Raw genomic sequence first — 14,508 nt, 5'->3', positions numbered from 1 at the left:
TGAGGTCTTTTTTTCCACTAGGCTTAAAGCTCATAAACATTTAGTTCTACATGAAGGCTCAGCCTCCGTCAGTCACTTGCCTTCAGGGTCTAACAGTTTGGTCACGCCAAGCTGCTGCTCTGCTACGTTGAAGGCGCTCTGGAGGTTATGGGTCGGGTTGGACCTTTTCAGATTGCCATAGTCCACCAGATCTGGTCTGAGAGAGTAAGAGGGAGAGAGTAAGAAAAGCAAAAGAGGAAAATGAGACAGTGAAAGAGATGAAGCAGAATGAACAGGAGAGACACTGAGCAGACGGGCTTCCTGCGTGTTTACATTTCAGAGCTGGTGAGAGTGGATTTGGCCATTCATCTCTCCTTACCGGTGTTTGTGTATGAGCGCGTTGAAGGCCATGCCGTCTTTCCAGCTGGTGGTGAAGTTTGTGATGTTGACGTTGGGATATCTGCAAAACAACAGCCAGGGGACGTCACTGACTGAACCATAAGGGACATAGCTGAGAAGCTCCTGTTTTAAATCAACGTCTGGGATCTGTTCTGCTTCTCCACGCGTGTAATTATGAACCACATATTTGTGTGGCATAACGCCTGAGCAGACTCAGACCAGTGGTATTTTGTGATTTGCTCAAGAGATCATAACATTTATTCAAGAATCCTAAGAGGAAGGAAATTAAGAGACAAGTATTCTGAAATATGATAGAATTTAACCTTAAAATGAAGACCTTTAACCTTAAAACACAGTTAAACCTTTTGGGAAATTCTCTTATTCACTCTCTTAGTATTCTGAGTGTGAGATCAGTAAATTGATACCACTCTTATGTCTGTTTGGTATGTATAAAGCTACAGACAGCAGCCAGTTAGCTTAGCTTATCGTAAAGACTGTAGACAGGATGACACAGTTAGTTTGAGTCTGTCCAAGGTTAACTTTTTTCCCCTACCAGCACCACTAAAGCTCACTAATTAAAGAACTATACTTACAAATATGCTTATTTGTGTCTTGCTTAGTGTGAGATGGGTAATTTGAAACTACACTCATTTCTATACAGTATATCAAGCCAAGCAGCCAGTTAGCTTAGCATAGAGACTGGTAACAGGTTGAAACAGCCAGCCTGACTCTGTCCAAAGGTTACAAAATTCACCCACCGGCACCTCTAAAGCTATCTTATCAAAGAAATATTTTTGAAATTTTAAGAAATACACCTATTTGCTTCTTGCTGAGCGTGAAACAAATAAATTGATACCACTCTAATGTCTGTTTGATAAGTATAAAGCTACAGACAGCAGCCAGTTAGCTTTCCTTAACATAAGGAAACTGAATAAACCAGCTAGCCCGAGTTTGCCTAAAGCTCACTAATGAAAAGAAATACTTGGATATTTTGGAAAATGGTAATTTGCTTTCTTGTAGAGAGTTAGATAAGAAAATTAATGCCACTGTCATGTCTATATGATAAATATGAAGCCACAACCAGCAGCCAGTTAGCTTAGCTTATCTTAAAGACTAGAAACAGGACATGCTAGCTAGCCTGAGTCTGGTAGGGGTAAGAATTTCACCCTACCAGCTCCTATTAAGCTCGCTCATTAAAAAACTACTTTGAAATTTTGACAAATATGAGTATTTGTTTCTTGCTGAGTGTGAGATGAGCAAATTGATACCACTCTCTTTTCTGTATGCTAAATATGAAGCTACAGAAAGCAGCAGGTTAGCTTAACTTAGCATCAGCGAACTAGATGTAACAGCTAGCCTGAGTCCGTCCAAAGGTGAAAAAATTCGCTACCAGCATTTGTAAAGCTATCTAATTAAATAAATGATTTAAATTTCAAGAATTACTCTGTTTCTTGCTGAGTGTGAGATGAGAAGATTAACACCATTGGACAGGGCCAGGCTAGCTGTTTCCCCGTTTCCAGCAGTCTTTATGCTAAGCTAAGCTAACGGTCTCCTAGCAGTAACTTTATATTTAACAAAGTGGAAATAAGTGAATTGTACTCTCCAAAATATCAAAGTATTTCTAGAAGATCTTCATTTATGGTTTAATGGTTAAATATATTGTATAAAGGTTGATTAAAATAAAAATTACCTCTTCAAATCAAAGTAAAAACTAAACAGTGCTTCACTTTTTTTTTTAATTATATAGAACTGAAAATAATGGTGACAGGGACTGTCATACTACTAAATACCCAATGTAAAAACTGTATTTCTGTGAAAATGGAGCCCTAAATGTCAACAAATAGTCTTAAATTTGAATGTTTGAGTTCTCCATTGCCATAAGCATCATCTAATTTCATTTAGGCTATTCATCTTTAAATTTCTTTTTGTCAGAGTTCACATTTCTGATGTTACAAATCTTCCAACCTATCACTGAACCTAATACTTTATAGTTGCACTTACCTATTTTAGATTAAAATGGAAATTAAGATTAACCTAAATTACACTAATTACCATAACCCTACATAAGACCCACTTCTGCACATCACCATATTTGTACAACTTACCTTTGTACTTACTACAATGCTTGCATAAGAGAAGGAAGATGAAAATCTGTCTTAAATTTGGTTAAAAAATGTCTTAAAAAGGTCTTAAAAACACATTAAATTTAAGTGTCTAACACCTAGACACCCTGCACAAAAATATCTTTGAACACAACAGATTTACAGCTGTGCACAGACGTGGATTCCCAAAGGATATTCACAACAGCTTGGTGATGCTAAAGGTCACACATCCCACTTACCCTGCCGTTTTCATCTGACACCACAGAAGAAGAGCGTCCTTGGCCGAGCGCGTCTCCTTCTGGTCCTCCTGGCCCGTTTCCACAATAATGTCCTGGATCTGATTAAAAACAACACGCGCAGCTGGATGATAAATAATGAAACGTAACTAATGACTGTGAGGTTTGCAATCAAACAAGAACAATTCACAGCAGAGAACAGAAACTTAACTGATAGTAACATGTCGCTAACAGGGCGCAGCAGCAGGGAAACATTTTGGCAAAGTGGCACAAATACTCCTCTGATATACATCATTTATTACAGCTTACAGAAATACGAGGAGGTTTTTATTTGTGTTCAACAACATCTCAAGTGATATATCATCGATGTTATCAGCCGACTGGATTCTCACACATCTATACCGAGGGTCCAGTTGATAGAAGGAGGGGTGGTAATTATTGAAGTTCTTATTTTCCCACACAGTGGGCCAGTAATTAGAGCAGTGATGTGATCTGAGAGACAGGCCCTGAGAGAGGGCTAAATTTAGCCAGCTTTGGTTCTCCTTGGTTTGTGCAGACTGAAAAAAAAAAAAAACGACAGGACCAAGTCAACTCTTTTTCTTTTCCTGTTTCTTTTTTTTCTCTTTGGTTTGAAAGTCTGAATAATGCAGGAGGCCATATTGTTTGAACTAACGTGTCTAAAAATAACAGTGTTGCTGTCAAATTAAAAATAAATATATGCCCCCCTCCGAAAAGATAAAACGAGTCAAACAGACATGTTCTGATGTTGTGGAGTGCTTCTTACAGCAGATAATAATGGCTCTGCCACCTGAAGGCATCTCATTCCAGGAAAAAGAAAAAGTCAAAAACATCCCAAGGCTGCTGGCTGAAACTGTTTCTGTGCTGCATGCGTACACACCCAAATACAGCTAATCAATTAATCAGAGAGTTCTCTGTCAGACACAGCAGGTTGTAGACTGTGGTTACATTCAAATGCAAATAAAAACAAGCATTAATGTACTCTGATTTTATTCATATATTAATTTATGGTAGCATAATTGTATATAATAGAGTAATGTTTGAGCTGTAGTCGGGCTGCACATGTGACCAGCTCATCATACTATGTGGAGATTGTGATACATATTTAATAAAACATTTATATAATGTGGTTTACTGTGCAGAATAACTCTTTATATTTATCTTTATTTGCTGTTGATGACTATTATTAACTTATTATGACAAGTGAATACAGACTAGAGTACAGTATCTGTTGCTATATATTCTATCACATATTTTATTTTGTGGTGTATGCTATATTGTACATTTAGGGTGCAATATACCCTACACATACTGTGGTGTACAGGTGTGCCTAATAAAGTGGCCAGTGAGTGTATATTTCATGTATTTTACTTTTACTTTTATATCTATATACCACAACATATACACTTATGTGTAATACAAACAATATCTCAGTGTAACTGAGAAGTCACATTTCTACTTTAATAACACTACAGAGTTGCACTAGACTTTTTACTTCTGCACACATAAGTATTGTACTTTCTATCATCGTTATTATTTGGATTTTCAGATCTGTTCCCTACCTCTTCAGCCTGTTTCTCATATTGCTGTAACATGAATTTCCCCTCTCGGGATCAATAAGTCATATCTTGTTGTAATGAGGAACATCATTTTTGTGTTTTGATGAGAACTGCAAAACACGTCTCATACGATCTCTAACAGGGAGAGTGAAGTGATGTACTGAATATTTAATTATCCAGTGTTATGGGGCAGTCATTAAAGTAGACTAAGATACACTAAGGAAGCTGTTCTTGTGCTTTTACATTTACACATGACCTGAATTATGAGTAATACACTGAATAGTTAATGGTGAATAGTACTCAGCATTACACAAGTTGTATTTTAAACATCGTCAGGCTTTGATGGTAACTTTTTATACAACTGCAGCACAGTCGGCAGAAGGAAATGTTGGCATTGTCAATTCTGCAAACCACAGATGCATTACATTTGTACCTTTCATATGCGTCATAGTAACGTTTCTAAAGTGGCGTAGCATATGAGTTGACTTTGTCATTGGGAGGTGGAAACTGCAGCCTACTATACGAGACCACCGAACAACAAAATTGGTTGTATTCTAGCGAGTTGCGTTTCCAGTGGCGTTTTTGCCACCAAACGTGAGGGTATTATAACAACCCTTCGATGACTTTCCACCTGGTTGTTTTTTACTGAGACGTCACTGCATTTTTGGCTGAGATAATGCAGCATAAAGTGGGTGTTTCTTAGCAAGACATCTCTGCATTATCTGCTGGGATAGTGCCATGAAAAGTGGTTGTTTTTTGCAGATACATCACATACACAGCATTTCTAGCGGGGACTGTGCCACCAAAACTGGGTATTTTAAGATATGTTACATTTGGTTTGCAGACACATACAACGCCAATTTTTTTCTTGGGATTGGGTCGATAAATGATGTAAAAAGACAAGAGTGACAAGTGATTGAAATCAGCAAATAAAATAAGGTAATAATGTTAAATTTGAGTTTTTGCTTCAAGCCAAGGTCTTAGTTTACCTGGAAGCGAAGGATGATGGTCCAGATAAGGCCGAGGATGAGACGATGGTTGCCGTCAACGATGTCGTGGGAGCCCATGTTCTCCAGGTGGACCCTCTGCTCTTTGAGGAACTGCAGTGCCTTGTCCACATTTTCCAAACAGTGGATACGCATTCGGCCCTTAGTGGGTTTTGGCTGAAGACAGATATAAGAAAGAAAGGCAAAACATTGAAAAGGAAGAATGATAAAGGTAAGACAGACCACAAGAGAGGGAGAGGCATAATACAAAGAGTAAAAAAAGCATAGAAAAATATAAAATGTAAGATTTGACAAGGGAGCTTCCTACCAGACGTTCGCCGGACAGCACCTCCAGCAGTTTAATGAGCATGCGTCCGTCCCGCAGGTCCAGGTAGAGGTCAGAGATGCGACAGCCAACCCGGGACAAGATCGAGTTGACCCATTTAGTGAAGGTCTTCTTCTGAACCGCCTCACGCTCATCTGATGGGAGCACAAAGTTAAAAGAAAGAACATGAGCTCCATGAATAATGAAATAACTTCACATCTACAGAACAGCACCACTGGAGCTGGTGGGGATTAACTCGTCCTGCTCAAGGGCTCTTCAGATAGATGAAGTCGAGTCTGCTCTGGAAACAGGGAAATCTTACTGGTTAAATTAATCCTCTGTGCAGAGTTAAGCTGTGCACTTACTGGGAAAGTAAAGCCTGGACACTCCCAGTTATCTATATTAGCTAGTGAGCTTTATCTGCGGCAAAAACATGCACTTACTGTAAAAAATGACTCTTTGACTCCACTAATTTAATCTACCAAAAAATAGTATTTCTAACTTCACATCAGCTCTGCCTCCAAGAAAGATGATTTCCATAACCATGGAGCTATTATGAGACAGAGGGGCCCTCGGCACAGACAGGAGACTGATGTGACAGCCTGATATTCTGCAGGTGAACCAGAAGTATTCAGTTCATGCAGGAGATGAAGAGGCTGTCTGACTCCTGTCCAAAGGCTCTCGCCACAGCAGACACACACTGACACTCCTCTGCACACATATTATAGAAAACACTACAGAGCAATATACTAAGTATTATAGGATATGAAAGGAAACCACATGATGGACGAGTTCTATTTTCTGAAATGTTCTTCTATTGTTCTGATTAAGCGACATACTTGTGTTTGGCCATGTCATCAAGCTAGTTGTCTGTCTCTATCAAGTAACTCACCGTTAGTCACTCAATCTACAGCAGGAAATGGCACATCAAGATAAAAGCTTTGTTCTGGAAATTCAGTGTATTCTAAAATAAAGTGTGTTTTTTACAAACTTGACACATTTACGAGTCACTTGCGGTCCATTCAGAATGAACCAGTGACCCACTTTTGGACCGCGACCCACCAGTTGGGAACCACTGACCTATAGCGCCCCTAGACGAGTGCCCTAAAGGACTGTTCAGTAATCTATCAGTGTCCAAAACCAAAACATGAATTAAAGTCAATTAAGTAGTCAGCCTCATCACAGTGCAGCCAGAGACAGCCTCACTGTTAACACTTAATGTCAAATAGGGACACATTAAAAAATTAGGCCACACTAGCCACATAATTCCCACTGTATATTTGTACAGTTCATCTTATTTATTGGAATTAGAGCAGTATGTCAGTCAGTAAAATGTTGTTAAAATGCTGTAAGTTTTTAACTTCTGTTCAGTTACTACAGCAGGAGGACTCATTATTGGTCACTCCTGTTTTTGCGATACACAACGGAAATGTTCAACATGACCACTGACAGTAGTGGAAGAAGTTTTCAGATGGCTTACTGCAGTCAAATCGCAATAACACAGGGTAAAAAGTAAAAGAAAGTACAAAAGATACAAAAATACAACAGTATTAGTATCAAAAGTTACCAAAAGTAAAGGTTCTCATTATGCAGAATGGCCTATTTCAGACTAACATAGTATTGTATCACTGGATTACAATTAGAGATGCATTAACCCCTTGAAACCTGGAGCGACATCACTTTTCTTGTGCTGCTTTCAGACGCCTTTCGCAAGTATTTAAACCTTTGAACCCTGAGAAATTTGGTGTGATTTCTTTCAAAACATGGGAAAAAATGCCCACAAATTTAAAAAAACAAATTGAAAAATATTTAAAAAGGAAAAATTACAGTATATTTATTGTTTTTGTTATAATGATATATAATTATTATTATTTTAAAACTATGTCACAGAATTATTAATAATTAATTTAATCTTTAATCGTTATTTCCTTGTTTGTTTATTTTTAACTTTCCTTATTTGTTTGTAAGAAATCAAGCCAATTTGCCCAATTTGGTAGAGTTAATTTAACTACTTTATAAATTGCTGGATAGCTGTTTATCTGCTACGTATTCTTTTTAACCTTGACTTTGTTCTTCCATGTTTTTGGGTCTATGTGACAAATGGGAATATTATTTTTCTAAACTGGTCCAGTATTAAGTCAGACCGCTGGCTCTGGCAGCTGTGATACAGGCTGCAAAGCAAACATTGTGCAAGCAAGCAACATACTGTATGTGCACACCGTCAATTTACGTCCACTAAAAGAACTTTTTTTTTTTACCACAGACAGGCTCAGATTGTTATAATGATAATCCCTACAGAGCGGGGCGCCGGTGGCTTGGTGGTGGAGCCGGCGCCCCATGTGCAGGGCCGTTGCTGCAGCGGCCTGGGCTCGACTCCAGCCTGTGGCCCTTTGCTGCGTGTCTCTCCCCGCTTCATGCTTATCTGTCCCATCCATTAAAGGCCAAAAAGCCCCAAAAATATCTTTAAAAAAATAATAATAATCCCTACAGAGATAGACCTTTTTGTTAGAGAAAGTTCCTTTTGTTTAACCAGAAACAGCCATGAAATTGCTGTGGCCAAACCAACCAGACTCCATTTAAAAAAACATTTTAGCCTGTATAGAGTCAGCATATTTTCACGTCAAACTGGGTGAATTAAGGGTTTATTTCAACCAATAAAGAGTTAAGGATTGACAGAAGACAGTTTGTGTGAGATTTATTTTGTTTCTGTTGACTTGGAGGGACATGTGTTTCAGGATGATAAAATCACTGTTTATTTAAATGGAGTCTGGTGGGTTTGATGATGATTTCATGAAACTGAAGGTGTATCTCTGTAGGGATCATTTCCATAATGTTGTCAGGCATTTAGAGTAGCAATCTGAGCCTGTCAGTGGCAAAAACTGGGTGAATTAAGGAGCCCAAATGCCCCAAACGGTTACATTGCAGCCTGTGTCACAGCTGCCAGCTGCAGTGCTCTCACTCAGTGCTGGACCAAAATTCAAAAACTGTTGTTCCAAATTTAGACACAAAAACATGGAACAATCAGGTCAAGGTTAAAAAAACAAAAAAACAAAGTCACCCTTTAATCTGTAAATAATCCATAATTCATTAGTTAGTAGTGCTGATGTGACTTCAGTATTTTTGTAAACAGGCCCACTGCAATTGTGATGCACGCCATCACAGGAGGGTGCTCCCTGAGGAAAAGCTTTACTTTAACCATCTACGTCTCCTGTTCCTCGTTGCAGTGCAGATAGAGAAGTGGTGCTGCATAATAACATCACACACATGCACGAAAAGTAAACACAAAGTCCTCTGCATAGTTAAGCGTAGGTGTACAGTATTTATACCAAAATTCCTCGACTGCAATTTTGCCTGAAAACTCAGGGCTGACAGGGCGGAGAGAGGCAGAGAGTACGAGCGTCAGACTTGGACAGGTTTTTGGGAGGATGAGCGCTGCCCACATGGTGACACATCTTGCCGGGCTCACACTTAAAATCATATCTCAGCGCGCGGCAGATGTGCCTCCTACTCAGCAGCAAAAATAAAACCAATTTTGATGGGACCGTATGTCGGCATGACCCAATGTACTACACTCTTGTTTATTTTGTTTGTGGACACACTCAGTGTGAATGGGAGCGGGGGCGCTGTGAGGGGGTGTGTGCTTGTGACTGGGGGTTGTATCTGCATCTAGTTAAGCATATGAAACGCCCTGTGTAATTTTAAACCTTCTCTTATTACATGTGAAGATCAGAATATAAAACAAAACAAGAATTGTTACCAAGATATATGCATTAACTGAGCAGGACATTTTACAGTTACATTAGCTTTTAAAATATTTCTTTAAGGTTTCATTCCAACGTATTGAACAAAAGCTTTGGAAAACTTGCATCCTCTTATGGATTAACCAATATGTTTAGTTTGTAGATGACTCAAGGGCCTCGCAATATCATTAAGGTAAATGTCATAATAATAACAATCATATAAATAAATAAATAAAATAAATAACCATTTCATCTTAAATAGAAACTTGACAAATTTTGTTAGTTGTTAATTACTTAATCAATTATTTAAGGTAACAAAACTTCAACTTCAAAATGTACTAAGTACAAAAAGTAAAAGTGCTAATTATGCAGGACGGCTAAATACTAGATTATTTTAATAGCGATGCATTTACAGGATACATTGCCAGTATTTAACCAGCTTTGTATTTAAACAGTGTGGGTAGTATGTGTTAATGAACTGAACTGTAAACTTCCCTCCATCTAACCAGTGCCCCTGGCAAAACTCCGCCGGATGATGTAATTTACATCATACGGCAGAGTTTCGCTGGCTCTCGCACTGTTGCTTGAACTATAGGCTGTACTTTTGCATTTTCGTATTGTCCACTACCCATGTCACCACCGTGCCACTGTCTGTCAAACTCAGACTGAACTCCGATCAAACTAGGCAGTGCTGGGCAAATCTACATTAAGATTATGTTACTGTATTGTGTATTTCTCTCCAACAGTGTTTTTAGAACAATATTTTAGGGCTATGTTTAGCTGTAGTCCTGAGGGTTTGTGAACAGGAAGTAGGCACCATTCTACACAGTGATAACAGAGGCCAAAAAAACTCAGCTCAAATAGATTCTGTAACTGCTTTGAATATTTCTCACCTCAAATGTTTTCAGAGACGTGTTTTAGTTTACTGTTTACATGTAATACTATGCTGCCACTGTCTCAAACGATCATGTTCGCTTTACATCATCCACCAGCAGGAGTGTTTATTTGTCTGGTGTGGCGCAGTGCATTCTGGTAATTGTAGGTTTTCTTCCTCTTGAGCAAAAGCGCCCTCTTGCTCTGTTTTCTCTGGTTCTGTGGCACCAATTTCAAAAGTATTTGCGTCTGTCTACTGCAGAAACATCCTGATTTTATTAAAAGGCCATCTTTCAAGCAGTGAAATACTTCTTCAGTGTGGACATCACTTTAATGTTGCAGCCAGAAATGTGGAGCCTATGTTTTTGCTATACTACATACTGCCAGCTGGCAGTATGTAATACATCACAATTTATTTGTTAAATATATTTTTAATTATTGAACTTAAGCTCTCAGATACATGCAGTTGAGTAAAAGGAGTATTGATCAGAAAAAAACAGAACATTAAAGGACATCATCTGTCTCTATCTGTGGTAACTTGAGTATTTTTTAGTATTTTCTATCATTTGTAGGCCAAACAATTGATCTAGCAGTGACTAATCATTAGCTGCAGCCCTGGTGGATATGTAGTTGAGAGAGTATTTCAGAGTTATCTGGAGCAAGGACGATGCAAGCTGACTGCAGTCACCTTGATTACACCCTCGGCTTCCCAGTAGAAACAAAAACCCACTGTATACACACTGTAAATACACACACAGCTCCTTAAAGTTTATCAGGTCAGCACCGGTGAAGAGACATTTTCCCCTCTGTCGACACATCCTGCAACACGTGACCTCCCCTCTGTCTGCCTGCTACAGTTTGCCCTGTTTATCCCTGAACCCAAATATGACTGCAAACTAAGGAGTGCAAAGGACTGCATCCTTAATGACTGGTGTGATAAATGATTCAGACCCCGAGGCTGAGAGCAGGCGAAGAACAAGCCAAAGAAGAAGAAGAGGGAGGAAAGAGAGAAGGAGTTAAAGGTAGTGGATTAAAGGTTAAGAAGGAGACAATAAAACAGAGTGAAGGAGGAGGAGAGTGGCGCAAAAGGAGAGCAGGAAGAGAAAAAGGGGGCCAGGCGATGGAGGCTAACACGGATCGGCCAAGAAGTAATGGAGAGAGTGACTGAGGTGCAGGCTTTAATCTGCAGAGACCCAACAAGGAAAATAGAACAAGATACATTACCTACAGTGTCTAAAAATGACCTAGTAAGCACCACACAAGCTCCAACTCCATTCTTAGCACCATCAAAGAGGAGAAATCAGGGTTTGTTGTATGTAAAACACATGGTGCAGCAGAGTACAGTAAATAAATCATGCTTTTCCTGCTCCCCTCAGCAGAACAACAGCACGCACCGCTCCGCTACATCGTCACGGATTACCACCGCATTAAAAAGTAATGGGAATTAAAACATGCAAATAACTCAGAGCTCCAGCAGGAGTGTCAGCGTTGATTTGGCACAAACTGTCACATCTTTATCTGTCAGCAGCGACAACAAAACAACAAGGCGACTCTATGTGCAGTAAAACCTGTGACAAATGCTTTCTGAACTATTTAGGGTTCTGTTCCCCAAGGGGTTTAACAGTGGACGCAGTAAGACGAGCACATCCCAGAAACGTGCATGTGCTTTTCCCGTATCGTCTCACATCGCAAGACCTTGAGAGGAGTGCACATTGATGCTCCTGGCCATTTAGGAAGCATGGGACAACAGAGGGAGGAGGAGGAGGAGGGAAGCAGGATGGTTGCTTGCATGCATGCATCTCGCCGGGCCGTCTCCAGATGAGTAGTTCAACAAGCTCGATATGACAACAGCACTGTGTGTGCGCTCGCCGCTGAACAGAGCCTTCAGCGCTAGTCTGAAAACTAAGTTCTGTTTAACCTCAAAATTCCAGCAGTAGTGTTGTAGAGCCGGGCAGAAAATCAATACAACATCTAACAGTTGGTGATATGAGATTCAGTATCTGCTGGGATTTCATTGTCTTGTGTGTGAGTGAGAGTCCAGTAACGCAAACTGTGAATTATTCTTCTTCTATGGGCTTTATATATATTGATATTGAGGTATTTGCTCAGAGTGTCATTATTTGGGTTTGTTGCATAATGCTGACTCCAATCTAGTTATTTATGTTGTTTCTCAATTGAATTTCCTGACAATGATAATGTATATGTATACACACATATGATATAGCACATTGCTTTTGCGATGTAAAATTACATAAAACATACTTTATCCACTGGAGGCTGGAGTGCGGGACTTTAAAATATGAATGAATGGAAAAAGCACCTGCCAAACAAGTTCACACAGTGCTGATAAAGCCACACCGGGAACTTTTTTTGAACACTTCCTAGTGTTGTACACCATATCTTCTGCCATCCTCCCAGCTCCGGCTCCGTCGCTAGGGTCTCTCCCCGTTTCCTGCCCCCTTTAGCTCTGACTGGTTGATGCAAATGCATCATGTTTCACCAATGTGGGCAAGTCACCACAGACACAACTTAGGTATACTGAGAAATACAGAGAGTGTCCTCTGGGGGCGATAGGATGCTTTGGGAAAAAAAAATTTTTTTAGAAAAAGGGTGTTTTGATGAAGGCGGTGAACATGCCGCAAGCTCACCTGCAGGCACAGATCAAAACGATCTATCGACAGTGTTTGTGTAATTACTCTGCCGGAGGAGGGAAACAAATATTCTGCATTCAAACTTTTAAGCAGAACACACTGAGTGTGCTTATATGGGCATGAGTAAAACAATTATGATCATAATTCAGGATACGATACGATACAATACAATATGATATGGTACGATACAATATGATACGGTATGGTAATGTACAGTATGGAACAGTACAATACGATATGGTATGGTACGATACAATATGATATGATGTGATGCAATGCGATATGACACAATGTGATACAATATGATATGATACAAAACAATATAGTACAGTACATTACGGTACAATACGATACAATACCACACCATACCATACGGTGCGGTACAATACGGTTCGATGCGATACGATACAATATTATAGCAATGTATTGTCGGTTTATACTGAAATTCATTTTGCATCCTCAGACAGCTCTGCTCGAGAAGTTCACCCACAAATAAGACATAGAACTACACAAACAACACGCACCCATAAAATCACACCAAACAGTCATAACCATGGAACACATAATATCCCGAGGTTCAGATCTTAATAAGCAGCATTCCATTTATATGTTTGAGCATGCAAACACCACATGCAGTTTTCAGAAACCGGGATAAGACCTTATCCTATTAATGGGAAACCTGAATATGTTAGCTGGAGTACTCTGACAGAAACCATATCCAGGTTACTGATAGACTCCAACTACCTGCACAGGTGTAGCTTCAGGCTGCAAATCTTCATAAACTGTCTCCTGTCCTGTACACGGTGACAGTGACGGCCTAGCTCCAGTGTGGAGGACAGTGACACAAGAGTAGCGTAGCTGCTTTCAGGAATAATCTTAGGTGAGTTACTAAGGAGTGTGTGTGTGTATGTGATTGAGAAAGAGAAAGAGAAAGAGAAAGAGCCCATGGTTGGCACTCAGAGCAGACAGCTGTTAGCAATCAGATCAGAGAAAAATTATCAGTTAAGTTGTCATAAGGAAGTTAATATACAATGTAGTGTTTAATATCTCCTTCCGCTCTCATCTCCTGTTGTCAGTTTATCTGTGTAATCATCACAGTGCCAACACAAACAGACTCAGTAATCAGTAACTGGGTTAGTAGCATTTTTCATGTATACAGGGAACATGTAGCCTGAGTGTCAGACTGGAGCTCCCAGAACCTTCAGTCTGACATGGCTTCCATTGAAGGCAATTTACAAAGGGGAGGGAATTTGATTTTTCCCTAACCAATCAGTAGAGATCAACGACTCACCCAGAATGTGACGTCATTAGCATTCATGCCTCGGGGGTGCCGAAAACAAGCAAGCATTGCCCGTTTAAAATGTCTCTGTTGTTGTGCACGCCCAGCTGCATCGCCGTTACATCCAGTTTAGCAGCTTCCTTAATTTGGTCCTCCATTAACGCGAGCAGTGGCGAAATACCTCGATAGCATCGTTAATGTGGTCTGTAGGATCTGTAGCGGTTGCCATTGTTGCTATCCTCGCCAGTTACTCACCGGCGTACAGCTTGACATCAGCGTGGCGCTGATTGGCTAATCGCTAGACCCCCGGCGTTCATTGGTCCGTCCAGCGTTTGGACGAGATAAATCGCAAATTCATTAA

General features: G+C 39.8%; 1 protein-coding gene across 4 annotated transcripts in view; it reads right to left on the bottom strand.

Moving 5' to 3' along the window:
- Positions 1-14,508, bottom strand: part of sptb (spectrin, beta, erythrocytic) — a 76,177-nt gene that overhangs the window by 41,450 nt on the left and 20,219 nt on the right. For all 4 annotated transcript variants that reach the window (XM_049597161.1, XM_049597160.1, XM_049597162.1 and 1 more), the window contains 5 exons: positions 5,608-5,759; positions 5,283-5,456; positions 2,720-2,817; positions 359-439; positions 81-196 (listed from right to left, as the gene is read on the bottom strand). In XM_049597161.1, coding sequence (XP_049453118.1) covers positions 81-196; positions 359-439; positions 2,720-2,817; positions 5,283-5,456; positions 5,608-5,759 — 621 coding nt within the window. The remainder of the gene's footprint in view (positions 1-80; positions 197-358; positions 440-2,719; positions 2,818-5,282; positions 5,457-5,607; positions 5,760-14,508) is intronic.

The sequence above is a fragment of the Epinephelus fuscoguttatus genome, linkage group LG14 (genome assembly GCF_011397635.1).
Source record: "Epinephelus fuscoguttatus linkage group LG14, E.fuscoguttatus.final_Chr_v1".
Classification (NCBI taxonomy): domain Eukaryota; kingdom Metazoa; phylum Chordata; class Actinopteri; order Perciformes; family Serranidae; genus Epinephelus; species Epinephelus fuscoguttatus.
Note: the sequence above shows the minus strand (reverse complement) of the source record. Positions and strands in the feature narration are given on the sequence as shown.